This window comes from Lipotes vexillifer, unplaced genomic scaffold (assembly GCF_000442215.2).
Source record: "Lipotes vexillifer unplaced genomic scaffold, Lipotes_vexillifer_v1.1 scaffold28, whole genome shotgun sequence".
Classification (NCBI taxonomy): Eukaryota; Metazoa; Chordata; class Mammalia; order Artiodactyla; family Lipotidae; genus Lipotes; species Lipotes vexillifer.
The window spans coordinates 1,116,618-1,131,364 of record NW_006793929.1 but is presented as its reverse complement, the minus strand read 5'-3'; the positions used below and the strand labels follow the sequence as shown (position 1 = coordinate 1,131,364).

The 14,747-nt window shown below is 39.9% G+C and overlaps 1 protein-coding gene across 1 annotated transcript; it reads left to right on the top strand.

Moving 5' to 3' along the window:
* Window positions 1-611: 611 nt before the first annotated feature.
* On the top strand, window positions 612-13,473 carry LYG2 (lysozyme g2). Its single transcript, XM_007466888.1, is given in 8 exon segments — window positions 612-652; window positions 9,748-9,890; window positions 10,870-10,923; window positions 10,926-11,023; window positions 11,025-11,070; window positions 11,952-12,083; window positions 13,357-13,411; window positions 13,413-13,473. Coding segments are annotated over 8 exon segments (630 nt in total).
* Window positions 13,474-14,747: the final 1,274 nt, after the last annotated feature.

Below are 14,747 nucleotides of genomic sequence, written 5' to 3'. Positions count from 1 at the left end.
TATGTTTTAGGAATAAGGCCACCACTTTGTAAAATCCTGACAGGTTGCTGCTGAGTTCGGAATACCTTCTCAAACAGAGAGCAGAGATATTCTCTGCAAGGTCGCAAACCAGGTTAGTCCTAGCCTTGTTGTATCTTGTAAAACACATAAGCTGCTTCTTGAATGAAACCAAGAACAGAGCTAATGCAGGAAGAAATGGTACACAGCAAACCTTCTGAGTCGTGATCTTGAAGTCTCCTCGCATCAAAAATGGTTCCTTTTGATTTTCTAAGGAGACTGTAGTACAAGAATGGGAACAAAATTGTGGTGTGACCTCACTCGGAGATGGACGAGTGTGTGTGTGAACATATGTAAGATGTTCATGGGCTCACGCCAATATGAAATTGGGTTCAAGTGAGTTGGGAGTTTGTGCTTAGGAAAGAGAGTGATCCAGTGAGTCTATGAAAATAATATCCTGGAGCTGGGAAAAGGGCACTGAATTGGAAACGACTCCAAACTTTCTTTTTTTCAATTTTTAATCAAAGCAAGTTTCTTTAGGAAACTTTCAACTTTAAAATTAACCAGTTTCTCTTTCAAATCACCACAGGTGCTGTAGGATAAGAGTCACCACCATGCTGTCCTTTGTCCTGTCTGGGGGCCTTTTTGCCCTCATTGCTAAGTCACTGATGGACATTTAGCGTTGTTTGCAAGGTGTCCACGAAAACATGCAGCCCAGTCATGAATCAGAAAGAGTGATGATTACATGTCACAGCAGTGTGGGGTCTCCTGACCGGCCTGGCCATGAATCAGCTGCTTATTTCTATAATTAAGAGTGTATCCCGCTTGCCAAGCAGGTGAAGTCGTTATCAGTGGGAATGTATGGAACAGTGCTTTGGGAGGCAAGACATATGAAGAGAAAATTGTCCATACCAGGCAGTAAACAAGAATTAAATGAGTGCAGTGTCTGGGAGGAGTTTAGAAGAAAGAGTTCATATCTAGTCAGCACGTTGAGACCAAAAAGGCTTTTTGGGGGATCATGACAGTGGAAGAAGCCTTTGTGTTTTAGTAAGAGCAGAGCAGAGCCTGCTGGTTGGGAAGAATAACTTAAGTAAAGGTGCAGAGGCATAAACAAATGAAAAGTGTGAGATATGGAAAGTCAGTCAGCGTGCCTGGAATGGAAAAGGGGATTTCTGAGAGGAAGGCTGGAAAGGTAGGCTGGTGAGATGGTAAGGGACCTTGAATAAGGAAAGATAAAAATCTTCAGCCTAAAAAAATGAAAAGCCATTGTAAAAAGTGTTCAAACTGTCTTTATTAATAGAGTGATGATGAAGTGTTTCCAAAATGTTTAGTTCTAAATTTGGAAAGGTGAGGCTACTGAAAAGTGATCATTTCCAGTGACTTATGGTCCAAGGCAGGGGAACATAACGTTTTCACTGTAACTGCGGGTGGGAGCAGAGCTGTAGAGCCAGTAGACTAATTATGAGCTGCCATACTAGCTATGTTTAACTGAAAGGCGACTGTAATTAAGAAGGGTCTGTGTGTTTACGATAGTGTGTAGTGTAGTAGTGTAAGGTCCATGGTCATATTCCAAGCCCCTTAAAGCAGTGGTCCCCAAACTTCAGTATGTGTAAGAGTCAGCTGGGAATCCTCATTAAGTGCAGATTCTTTGGCCTTATACTCAAAGATTCTGGCTCAATAGGCTTAGTATGAGGAGCCCAGACCCAAAGATAATGCATATGTAACAGGCATCCCAGACCATGTTGATGCCTATGGCCTGTAGGCCATACATTGAGCAAAGTAAAGGCTGCCTCCCCAGTAAAAGGAAACTGAACCTGTTGATATATGGACTCTCTATCTAGATAATTTAGATAATTCCTTTACTTCCCATTCATTCATTTATCCAAACATTTATCTACTCAGCAAATATTTACTGAATTTCCACTTGGTACCACGTATTGTTCTAGGTACTGAGGAGGATACAGCAGAGAAAAAAAATGTTCTAGTGATAAGAATAGGTGGGGGGGAGGGAGAGAGGGGGAGAGAGAGAGAGAAAGAGGTGGGGGGAGAGGGAAGGGAAGGAGGACAGGAGGGAGGAAGAAATGTCGGGTGGCGATGTGATATAAATAAAATAAGGTAATGGGAGACGCGGAACGAGGCACGAGTATGTTGCCTTTTTAATATAAGTAGACAAGAAAGGCTCTCCAATAAGGTAACTTAAAAAAAAAAACTTTGTCACAGAAAGTTTAAAACAAACCAAATGGGGAGAGAATAGCATAATAAATTCCCATGTACCCGTCACCCAGCTTCTATGGTTTTCAACAATTTGCTCTTCCTAGTTCCTAATGACATTAATATGATTACTTATATATTATAATAGCTTCAAAATAACTATGCTAATGAGACTGTTAATATAGTTTAAGATTTCCTTGTGTTTTTTTTAAGTTCATAGGATATATTCTACTAGTGGTACACACAGTTGACGCTTGAACAATGTGGAAGGTAAGAGATGCTGACCGCCTGCACAGTGGAAAATCTGCTTATAACTTATGGTCAGCCCTCCTTATCCTTGGTTCTGCAATCACAGATTCAACCAATGGGGGTTGCATAGTAAAGTGGTACAGTATTTATTGGAAAAAATCCAAGTGAACTAGTGCAGTTCAAACCCATGTTGCTCAAGGGTCAACTGTACTCACGCTGACATGTTTTTAAGTCATTAGAAGTACTTCTCCTCTATGGGTTGGTTAAGTTTTCAATCTGATATAGAGTTAGGTTGATTTGTTTTTTGTTTTTGAGGATGTCTTTTTATTCCATTTGATGTAATTTCTTTAATTATGGAAATATTTACAAGGCACCAAAATAGACTTCAAGAGTGGAGGAGGGAGGTCAGTTAGGAGGCTGGTACAATAATCCAGACCATCAATGATGCTGGTTTGGACCGTGGTGGTAGCAGAGGTGGTGAGAAGTGGTCAGATTCTGGATATATGTTTTCTGTCTGCACCCTCACTCCCAAACCCCATTCTTCAATTTTACATGTGACCTGTGTCATGAGAATCTGTTCATTCATTCACCCACATGTATTTCCCACACACACTGTAGGCACAGGATACTTCACAAAGGGCCAAGGAGGGAGTCGACATGACGCTCTCTGCCTCTCTGCCTCACATGGGAACCCACACAGCTTAGAGGAGTTTAGGGCTTTGCTGGTTTCTGCTGCTTCTATAATCTTGATAGGCTTTCTTAGCATCCTGAGTTTTCTTGATAGTTTCACTGTCTGACTTTTTGGTTCATTTTTTAAATTCCTTTTTTGCCTGTTTGTAGATGGAAGAGAGAAAATTATGCCTGTATTTTTATTTGTTCTGATGAGTTTTGCTTTTTAAAAATTTACATAGTTTTGAAGAGTTTATCTTTAGAGTTACATTGTTTTCCTTTGAAGATAAATATTTATAAGGAAGAGCTCCATTGGTCATGTGCCTGATTCTAAGAGAGTCTCTTTATACTGTCAAATCAGAACTAGACCTATGGGGAATGGGAAAAATCTAGCTCTCTGGTAAAAAACACCATTCACAACACTAAGTGAAACAACATAGGTTTTTACATCAAACGTTTTAACAAATATAATTTCTTACAACAAAAATTTGTGGTCTTAAGGTACAAGTCAACAATCCTAAGAACTATTAGAAGAAACTTTTCAACTTACAGAAAACCTTTTTATCTCCTTTAGTAAATAGAATGGGACAGAAATTCACTATAATGAAAAAATAAAAGGTAAGAATAGATTTAACTTAAATTTTTTTTTTTTTTTTTTTTGCAGTACGCGGGCCTCTAACTGTTGTGGCCTCTTCCCTTGTGGAGCACAGGCTCTGGACGTGCAGGCCCAGTGGCCATGGCTCACGGGCCCAGCCGCTCCGCAGCATGTGGGATCTTCCCAGACCAGGGCACGAACCCCTGTCCCCTGCATCAGCAGGCAGACTCTCAACCACTGCGCCACCAGGGAAGCCCAGATTTAACTTAAATTTTTATGGTTAAATTTTATTTCCAATTTTCTTAATTAGACCTAGATAGAAACTCAACTTCACAGCAACATAATATCAAGTGACTATTTTAAGTTAATTGTACCCTTCTTTCTTACCTTCCTAAACAAAGGTCATTATTAATTCAGATGCTTACATACCCGGAAGCACTTGTGTCGGAGGTGTCTTAAAGTTTCTCTCAAAGTTTTTACTTAAAACTCTACTGGTGAGAAGCAAGAAGAACTACAGTCCTGCAGCCTGTGGAACGAAAACCACATTCACAGAAAGACAGACAAGATGAAAAGGCAGAGGGCTATGTACCAGATGAAGGAACAAGATAAAACCCCAGAAAAACAACTAAATGAAGTGGAGATAGGCAACCTTCCAGAAAAAGAATTCAAAATAATGATAGTGAAGATGAACCAGGACCTCGGAAAAAGAAAGGAGGCAAAGATTGCTAAGATGCAAGAAATGTTTAACAAAGATCTAGAAGAATTAAAGAATAAACAAACAGAGATGAATAACGCAATAACTGAAATGAAAAATACACTAGAAGGAATCAATAGGAGACTAACTGAGACAGAAGAACGGATAAGTGACCTGGAAGACAGAATGGTGGAATTCACTGCTGCAGAACAGAATAAAGAAAAAAAGAATGACAAGAAATGAAGACAGCCTAAGAGTCCTCTGGGGCATTAAACATAACAACATTCGCGTTATAAGGGTCCCAGAAGGAGAAGAGAGAGAGAAAGGACCCGAGAAAATATTTGAAGAGATTATAGTCAAAAACTTCCCTAACATGGGAAAGGAAATAGCCACCCAAGTCCAGGAAGTGCAGAGAGTCCTATTCAGGATAAACCCAAGGAGAAACACGCCGAGACACACAGTAATCAACCTGGCAAAAATTAAAGACAAAGAAAAATTATTGAAAGCAGCAAGGGAAAAATGACAAATAACATACAAGGGAACTCCGAGAAGGTTAACAGGTGATTTCTCAGCAGAAACTACACAAGCCAGAAGGGAGTGGCATGATATACTTAAAGTGATGAAAAGGAAGAACCTACAACCAAGATGACTCTACCCAGCAAGGATCTCATTCAGATTCGATGAAGAAATCAAAAGCTTTACAGACAAGCAAAATCTAAGAGAATTCAGCACCACCAAACAAGCTCTACAACGATGCTAAAGGAACTTCTCTAAGTGGGAAACACAAGAGAAGAAAAGGACCTACAAAAACAAACCCAAAACAATTAAGAAAATGGTAATAGGAACATACATATCGATAATTACCTTAAACGTGAATGGATTAAACGCTCCAACCAAAAGACACAGGCTCGCTGAATGGATACAAAAACAGGACCCATATATATGCTGTCTACAAGAGACCCACTTCAGACCTAGGGACACATTCAGACTAAAAGTGAGGAGATGGAAAAAGATATTCCATGCAAATGGAAATAAAAAAAAAGCTGGAGTAGCAATACTCATATCAGATAAAATAGACTTTAAAATAAAGGATGCTACAAGAGACAAGGAAGGACACTACATAATGATCAAGGGATCAATCCAAGAAGAAGATATAACAATAATAAATATATATGCACCCAAAATATATATATATATATATATATATATATATATATATATATATATACACCCCACATAGGAGCACCTCAGTATATAAGGCAACTGCTAACAGCTATAAAAGAGGAAGTTGACAGTAACACAATAAGAGTGGGGAAACTTAACACCTCACCTACACCAATGGACAGATCATCCAAACAGAAAATTAACAAGAAAACACAAGCTTTAAATGACACAATAGGCCAGATAGAATTAATTGATATTTATAGAACATTCCATCCAAAAACAGCAGAATACACTTTCTTCTCGAGTGCGCATGGAACATTCTCCAGGACAGATCACATCTTGGGTCACAAATCAAGCCTCAGTAAATTTAAGAAAAGTGAAATCATATCAAGCATCTTTTCTGACCACAACATTATGAGATTAGAAAATTACAGGGAAAAAAACATAAAAAACACAAACACATGGAAGCTAAGCAATACGTTATTAAATAACCAAGAGATCACTGAAGAAATCAAAGAGGAAATCGAAAAATACATAGAGACAAATGACAATGAAAACACGACAATTCAAAACCTATGGGTTGCAGCAAAAGCAGTTCTAACAGAGAAGTTTATAGATATACAAGCCTACATCAAGAAACAAGAAAAATCTCAAATAAACAATCTAACCTTACATCTAAAGCAACTAGAGAAAGAAGAACAAACAAAACCCAAAGTTAGCAGAAGGAAAGAAATCATAAAGATCAGAGCAGAAATAAATGAAATAGAAACTAAGAAAACAATAGCAAAGATCAATAAAACTAAAAGCTGGTTCTTTGAGAAGATAAACAAAATTGATAAAACATTAGCCAGGCTTATCAAGAAAAAGAGAAAGAGGACTCAAATCAATTAAATTAGAAATGAAAAAGGAGAAGTTACAACAGACACTGCAGAAATACAAAGCATCCTAAGAGACCACTACAAGCAACTGTATGCCAATAAAATGGATAACCTGGAAGAAACGGAAAAATTCTTAGAAAGGTATAACATTCCAAGACTGAACCAGGAAGAAACAGATAATATGAACAGACCAATCACAAGTAATGAAATTGAAATTGTGATTAAAAATCTTCCAACAAACAAAAGTCCAGGACCAGATGGCTTCACGGGTGAATTCTATCAAACATTTAGAGAAGAGCTAACACCCATCCTTCTCAAACTCTTCCAAAAAGTTGCAGAGGAAGGAACACTCCCAATCTCATTCTATGAGGTCACCATCACCCTGATACCAAAACCAGACAAATATACTACAAAACAAGAAAATTACAGACCAATAACATTGATGAATATAGATGCAAAAATCCTCAATAGAATACTGGCAAACAGAATCCAACAACACATTAAAAGGATAATACACCATGATGAAGTGGAGTTTATCCCAGGGATGCAAGGATTCTTCAAAATATGCAAATCAATCAATGTGATACGCCTTATTAACAAATTGAAGAATAACAACCATATGATCATCTCAAAAGATGCAGAAAAAGCTTTTGACAAAATTCACAGCCATTTATGATAAAAACTCTCCAGAAAGTGGGCATAGATGGAACCTACCTCAACATAATAAAGGCCATATATGACAAATCCACAGCAAACATCATTCTCAATGGTGAAGAACTGAAAGCATTTCCTCTAAGATCAGGAACAAGACAAGGATATCCACTCTCACCACTATTATTCAACATAGTTTTGGAAGTCCTAGCCATGGCAATCAGAGAAGAAAAAGAAATAAAAGGAATACAAATTGGAAAAGAAGAAGTAAAGCTGTCACTGTTTGCAGATGACATGATACTATACATAGAGAATCCTAAAGATGCCACCAGAAAACTACTAGAGCTCATCAATGAATTTGGTAAAGTTGCAGGATATAAAATTAATGCACAGAAATCTCTTGCATTCCTATACATTAATTATGAAAAGTCTGAAAGAGAAATTAAGGAAACACTCCCATTTACCACTGCAACAAAAAGAATAAAATACCTAGAAATAAACCTACCTAGGGAGACAAAAGACCTGTATGCAGAAAACTATAAGACACTGTTGAAAGAAATTAAAGATGATACCAACAGATGGAGAGATATACCATGTCCTTGGATTGGAAGAATCAATATTGTGAAAATGACTATACTACCCAAAGCAACCTACAGATTCAATGCAATCCCTATTAAACTACTAAAGGCATTTTTCACAGAACTAGAACAAAAAATTTAAAAATTTGTATGGAGACACAAAAGGCCCCAAATAGCCAAAGCAGTTCTGAGAAAGAAAAACGGAGCTGGAGGAATCAGACTCCCTGACTTCAGACTATACTACAAAGCTACAGTAATCAAGACAATATGGTATTGGCACAAAAACAGAAATATAGATCAATGGAACAGGATAGAAAGCCCAGAGATAAACCCACGCACCTATGGTCAATAATGTATGACAAAGGAGGCAAGGATATACAATGGAGAAAAGACAATCTCTTCAATAAGTGGTGCTGGGAACACTGGACAGCTACATGTAAAAGAATGAAATTAGAACACTCCCTGACACCATACACAAAAATAAACTCAAAATTGATTAGAGACCTAAATGTAAGACTGGACACTATAAAACTCTTAGAGGAAAACATAGGAAGAACACTCTTTGACAGAAATCACAGCAAGATCTTTTTTGATCCACGTCCTAGAGTAATGGAAATAAAAACAAAAATAAACAAATGGGACCTAATGAAACTTCAAAGCTTTTGCACAGCAAAGGAAACCATAAATAAGACGAAAAGACAACCCTCAGGATGGGAGAAAATATTTACAAATGAATCAACGGAGATAGGATTAATCTCCAAAATATATAAACAGCTCATGCAGCTCAATATTAAAAAAACAAACAACCTAATCCAAAAATGGGCAGAAGACCTAAATAGACATGTCTCCAAAAAGACATACAGATGGCCAAGAAGCACATGAAAAGCTGCTCAACATCACTAATTATTAGAGAAAGGCAAATCAAAACTACAATAAGGTATCACCTCACACCAGTTAGAACGGGCATCAACCGAAAATCTACAAAGAACAAATGCTGGAGTGGGTGTGGAGAAAAGGGAACACTCTTGCACTGTTGGTGGGAATGTAAATTGATACAGCCACTATGGAGAACAGTATGGAGGTTCCTTAGAAAACTAAAAATAGAATTATCATATGACCCAGCAATCCCACTACTGGGCATATTCCCAGAGGAAACCATAATTCAAAAAGACACATGCACCCCAATGTTCATTGCAGCACCATTTACAATAGCCAGGCCATGGAAGCAACCTAAATGCCCATCAAGTGACGAATGGACATAGAAGAGTGGTACATATATACAATGGAATACTACTCAGCCATATAAAGGAACGAAACTGGGTCATTTGTAGAGATGTGGATGAATCTAGAGACTGTCATACAGAGTGAAGTAAGTCAGAAAAAGAAAAACAAATATCGTATATTAATGCATATATGTGAACCTAGAAAAATGTTACAGATGAACTGGTTTGCAGGGCAGAAATTGAGCCACAGATGTAGGGAACAAACGTATGGACACCAAGGGGGGAAAGCAGCGGGAGGTGGGGGTGGGATGAACTGGGCAATTGGGATTGACATGTATACACTGATGTGTACAAAATGGATGACTAATAAGAACTTGCTGTATAAAAACATAAATAAAATAAAATTCAAAAAAAAAAGAAAAGCAAGATGCAGAAAAGTAAATAATATGACCCTGTTTTTGTAAAACTAACAATAAAAATATTTCATGTACATGTATGTATGTGTGTGTATACAATTATAAAAAAAACAAAAACAAAAAACTCTACTGGCAATTTTTACCCTGATCAAGATTGCAGCAAATGTTTTTGAGACCTATAAGAACTGACTGTCATAATACTTTACACAACATTTAGAATTAAGTACTGTATTAAATTTTTTTAAGGTTGGAGTGGGAAGGGGGAATCTTCTGTTTTGTCTGGTGAGCCATTCTGGGGGTCTTGGGGAGGGGCTTGGGGAGGATTAAGCCTATGGCTTTGCCGTTGGTTGAGTGATGTTCATGAGAGCAACTCTGAGCAGTATTTTCTCGCAGGCTTCACGTGGATGATCATTGTGCCCCGCAGGCACTTCTAGGGGCTCAGGCTCCTTCACCCACTCAATGAACCCTCGCATGCATTCCCGCCTGTACCATGGCTGCTATGGTGACATCATGACCACGGAGACCTCTGGTGCTACCTGTGATATCACCAGGTTGATTGCCTGCAGTGAGTGTAAAGCCCAGCAAGCATTTGGCTAGCCCCCTTTCATTATTTTCAGATTCTTTCTTAGGAAGTGGCTTAATTTTGAGAAGTTCATTATTATAATAGTAATATCAAAATTAAAAATGAGAGAAAAACAGAATCCTGACTCCCCTATCAAGCTGCTTTTTTTCATTTTCCCTTCATCCTTTCCAAACCTGGTTGAGATGTGTTTATTTCTACATATTGAAATGATTGCTTAAATAAAATATCAAATTCTGGCTTTGTTTTTTCGTTTGTTGTGTCTACTTCAGGTTACAGCATGAGCATTTTAAGCAACGCTCTCTGTACGTCCTCTCTTGTATAATTCTGTTCCGAAGTCTTCTTCGTGTTGTCTCAGTATTAGCTGGAAGCAACTACAAGGTCAGTCTAATCCTACCTTCCCAATTGACAGATGAGACAACTGAGGCTCAGCAAGGAGGAGAGACTTCCCAAGGGCCCAGGGCTAGGTAGTGTCAGAACCAAACTCAAACATAGGTTGGCTGACTTCTAGTCCAAGACTTTTCCCAATGCACCAGATGTGGCAGAAAAGAGAACAAGAAAGAAAGCAGAAGTGGTATCCATCTGGGGCTGAGGACCTTTCTGGGTTTACGCAATCAGAGATCAAAAAATGTCCTAAGGGGCTTCCCTGGTGGCGCGGTGGTTGAGAGTCCGCCTGCCGATGCAGGGGACACGGGTTCGTGCCCCGGTCCGGGAGGATCCCACATGCAGCGGAGCGGCTAGGCCTGTGAGCCGTGGCCGCTGAGCCTGCGCGTCCGGAGCCTGTGCTCCACAACGGGAGAGGCCAAAACAGTGAGAGGCCCGCGTACCGCAAAAAAAAAAAAAAAGTCCTAAAATGGTTGTCCCAAGCCTGTGGGCCACAGTCAGACCTGTGGCTAACTTATTAAACTTTGAAAAAGGGGTCTCTTCTGGAGTGGAGGAAACACTTTATTTTCTATTGCTGTAGGCATCCGTGGTTCTGAAATGTTTGCTGAGATGGATTTGAAGGTCTTCAAGTCTTACAAATTCTAATCAAAGAAGTCGGGCTGAGGCACTGCATGGACCCTGCTCTCACTGCAGCCATCATTTCCAGAGAAAGCCACGGCAGAACCATCCAGTTAAGATGGCTGGGACCACAAAGGACATAAATTTGGCTTGATGCAGGTACTCAGCTAGAAACTTTCAATCAGCCCCACCTCATCCTTCCTCACAGAAGCTCACCCAAACTGGAAATCTATCTGCATTTATCCTAGGCTTCAAAACACGGGTACTTGCATAATTTCCACTGGGATTTCTGTAACATGTCAAGATATACCAGTTATTGGATATCTTTTTTTTTAAGTATCTTATGAGTTTTGTAATTACAGTTTGTAATTAATATTATGCAATGTACTTAAATTGAGAAAATCTTATAAAGGGTACTATTACAGGTATCCCTTTGAGGTTCATGAAATAGTAAATTTCATCTGTGTAGATCAAAACATTATAATGAAACCCTACTTGAGTCAAATTGTCCTTTAGGCAAATTGGAGGAAGGGGACCCAAATTATCAGGATATTTGCTTCCAGGTTTTGCCCTATTCTATTCTATTCTATTCCATGCCACACGGCTTGAGGGATCTTAGTTCCCCCACTAGGGATTGAACCCAGGCCCCGGCAGTGAAAGCACTGAGTCCCAACCACTGGACCGCCAGGGAACTCCCCCAGGCTTTATTTTAAATTGTCTGAGAAACCGAGACTTCTAGCCTTCCAATTATTTTTGACTGCAAATATCTAGACTTTGGGTGCTCATGATTTGTTTTGAAACAACTTTTTTTTTTTTTTGAGTGCTTAACTAAAACTATGCTACATCCACTTCTCCCAAATCTTACTGTATTTCTCTGATTCTCTTTTCTGTGAAAGGACTTGTAGAATTGATTCTGTGGGAATAAAGAAAAGGGATAAGGCCAGTGTCTATGACCTTGAACATAAGGAGGAGAAATCAGGACAGCAGAAAAATGTGTTGCTCCATCCAGATGTTGACATTCTTATCTGAATTTTCTAGCTTGATAAAAAAAAATCCATCAACCTGTTGGAACCTGGGACAGCAAAGAACACCTTTTGCAGGCTGGGATTCTCACAGACAGAATTAAGGCAATCCAGAAAAAATTCCCCACGTGGAGTGTGGCTCAATACCTAAAAGGTAGGCCAGTGCTTTGTTTAGAAGAGCAGTGAGTGAGAGCCCAGAAGGCCGGGTGTACCTTGGGCCTCCCTGGGCCTGTGCCCATAGGGTCAGCAGTGGGCCTGGGAGGACCCCTAGTGTTCTCTGAAGCACTGAGTTCCTTGGAGTATTCTTCATGCCCAATTTCCATTCCCCTTCTGCCAGATGTTGGGGGTTCTTGTTACATCTCATTGGTTACCGAGCCATTGAGTGATACCTTGAGAGTTAGTGCGATTGTTTAAAAGAATATGTTTGCCTTCCTCTGATGGTTTTTTTTTCCTCTGGTGCAAGAAGCTGTTACCCAATTTCTGAATTTTTTGAACATGTCCAGGTGGAAATCCCTGCTAGGCTGATCACAGAACCCCTCAGGTTCAGTATCTCCCAGACTGAACTAACTCACTAGCCTCCCACTATAAATCTGCTTTTTCTTCTGTATTTTCTGTCTCTGTGAAAGGCACTATAACATACCCAGTCATCCCAGCCAGAAAAAACATATTTTTTTCTTAGGTTCTCTGGTTCCTTCTCCCTTCACATCCAGCCATACCAATTCTTATTAAGTCTGCCTCCTATAGGCCCATGGTATGTATGTACCTCTCTCCTTTTATGGCCTTAATTTCAAATAAACATCTTCTATTTTCTGTTTCAAGGTCCTTGAAGGCAGGGATCAGGACCAGGGGTCTTTATCTCTAGACATCCGAGCAGAGCACAGTTATGGTAAACACATGAGTAACTACTGAAGATTAATCTTCTAGGGGATAATACACATATGCTCAAACATGCATATTGCACACATACACCTACAAAGGAATGAGTATGTCTTGAGCATCATTGTGCACTGTACGCTCAGTGTGGCACACATCCTGGTCCATAGTAGGTGCTTAAAAAATTTTATTGAATGAATGAATGAGTGAATAAATGAGTGAGTTCTTGAATGACTGAGAGAATGTTACAAGCAGTTTTAGACTGAAGATTTACTGGGGATCTAGTTTTGCCAGGCCCGCACTAAGCAAATCTGACTTTTGCGGCAAGAAAAACAAAAGTCTTCAGAAAAAGAGAGAGAGAAGGAAAGCAATCTGGAATTTTTTCAGTGATTCTTGAGGAAATGGATCCTTTCAGGAGGAGAGGAAGGGGGGAAAAAGGATCTGGGACTGTCTGCTTTGGAAGAGTTCCCTGGAGGGCTGACAGCCCAGGAATGCTCATATCTTATTTCTGCTGAAAGTTAATCTTTCAATCTGAACCTCTGGTTTCATTTCAGGCGGTCTCTCAGCCTTCAAGTCAGGAGCTGAAGCCACTGCCACCCCTGCGGACATAGACTGACTTCATCAGTGATATTATAGCTTGAGCTAAATTCTATAAGAGACACGGCTTCTAGGCAAAGCTCTGTGGGTGGGCCAGGTTGGCAGGTGCTCAGATGGCCCCTCTTTGAGGGTTTGATATGGTTGTGTTGTACCCAACACTGGCAAAGGAATGGTCGTACTTATGACAGAAAATTCATTTCTCACTATTCTTCATGCAAATAAGCATAAAAAAAAGGAAAATCCACCCAGTTCACATTACGGTTCCCATGAAATATGCATAAACATATGCATAATTATTGTGCAGTAAACGTAAATGTCATAGTAAGTGACATATTCTTACCATATTCTTAAGAATAAGTCTACATATTGCAGCATGGCCTCATTTTAGTCCGTGATTTCTTTTCTTTACTTTTTTTTTTTCTTGGTTATACCACATGGCATGCGGGATCTTAGTTCCCCAACCAGGGATCAAACCCATACCCCCCTGCAGTGGAAGCATGGAGTCTTAACCACTGGACTTCCAGGGAAGTCCTAGACCATGATTTCAATGCCCACCTACTCCCTGTCTTACCAGAATTGCTAACAAGAAGAGAGCCTGACCTGAGCCTTTGTCCTTTTCCTAGTATCTGCTCAAGCTACTAGGGCTTTGCTTGTGAGGAATGCCTGACTCCCAAGCCAGTCAACCTGGAAGGCCATGGAGAACCCAGGGTGGAGTTCTAGCTCCCTGGGTACCTGAGAGCCAACTGTGGTGGAGCTGATCTTCCTCAAGGGACGTACACCATGTCCCTCAGGCCCACACCTACCTCTTGTGTCTTCTTCCTCTTGTTTGCTGAAGATCCAGGGACTGGCTTCTTTTCTTCCCTTTTCAGTAGTTGCTGCCACACAATCTTTCAAGAGGTCCATTCTCCACCAAACATGGCTGAAGATAAGCATATAGGAGCCAGTTTTGTTATGGTTCTTTAGGTGTAAGTAAAATTAACCAGTTCTGGAAATTTTAAGCAGTGAAAGGAAATTACCGAAAGGCTATCAAAAGGCTCCCAGAGCCAATGAGAGGCTCAAGGACAAGAAGAGCAACCAGGCAGCTCTGGGGTCTGGGTAGCAGGAAGCAGTTGACCATACTTTATAGCATCCCTACTGCATGAATGAATTAGCACTCTCACTGCGTAAGTGAACTCCAACGACCTTTTCTCCCATCCTTTCATCATTCTGCTTCACTTCTATAGTTCCAGGAGAGACTGATGGACTTACCTTGGATCATATACACACCTACAGGCTGGCTGCTTTGCTTTTTGGTCTTGCCCAGACCACCGACAAGGGAGAAGAGACACTCTTCCAGAAGGAAACCTGA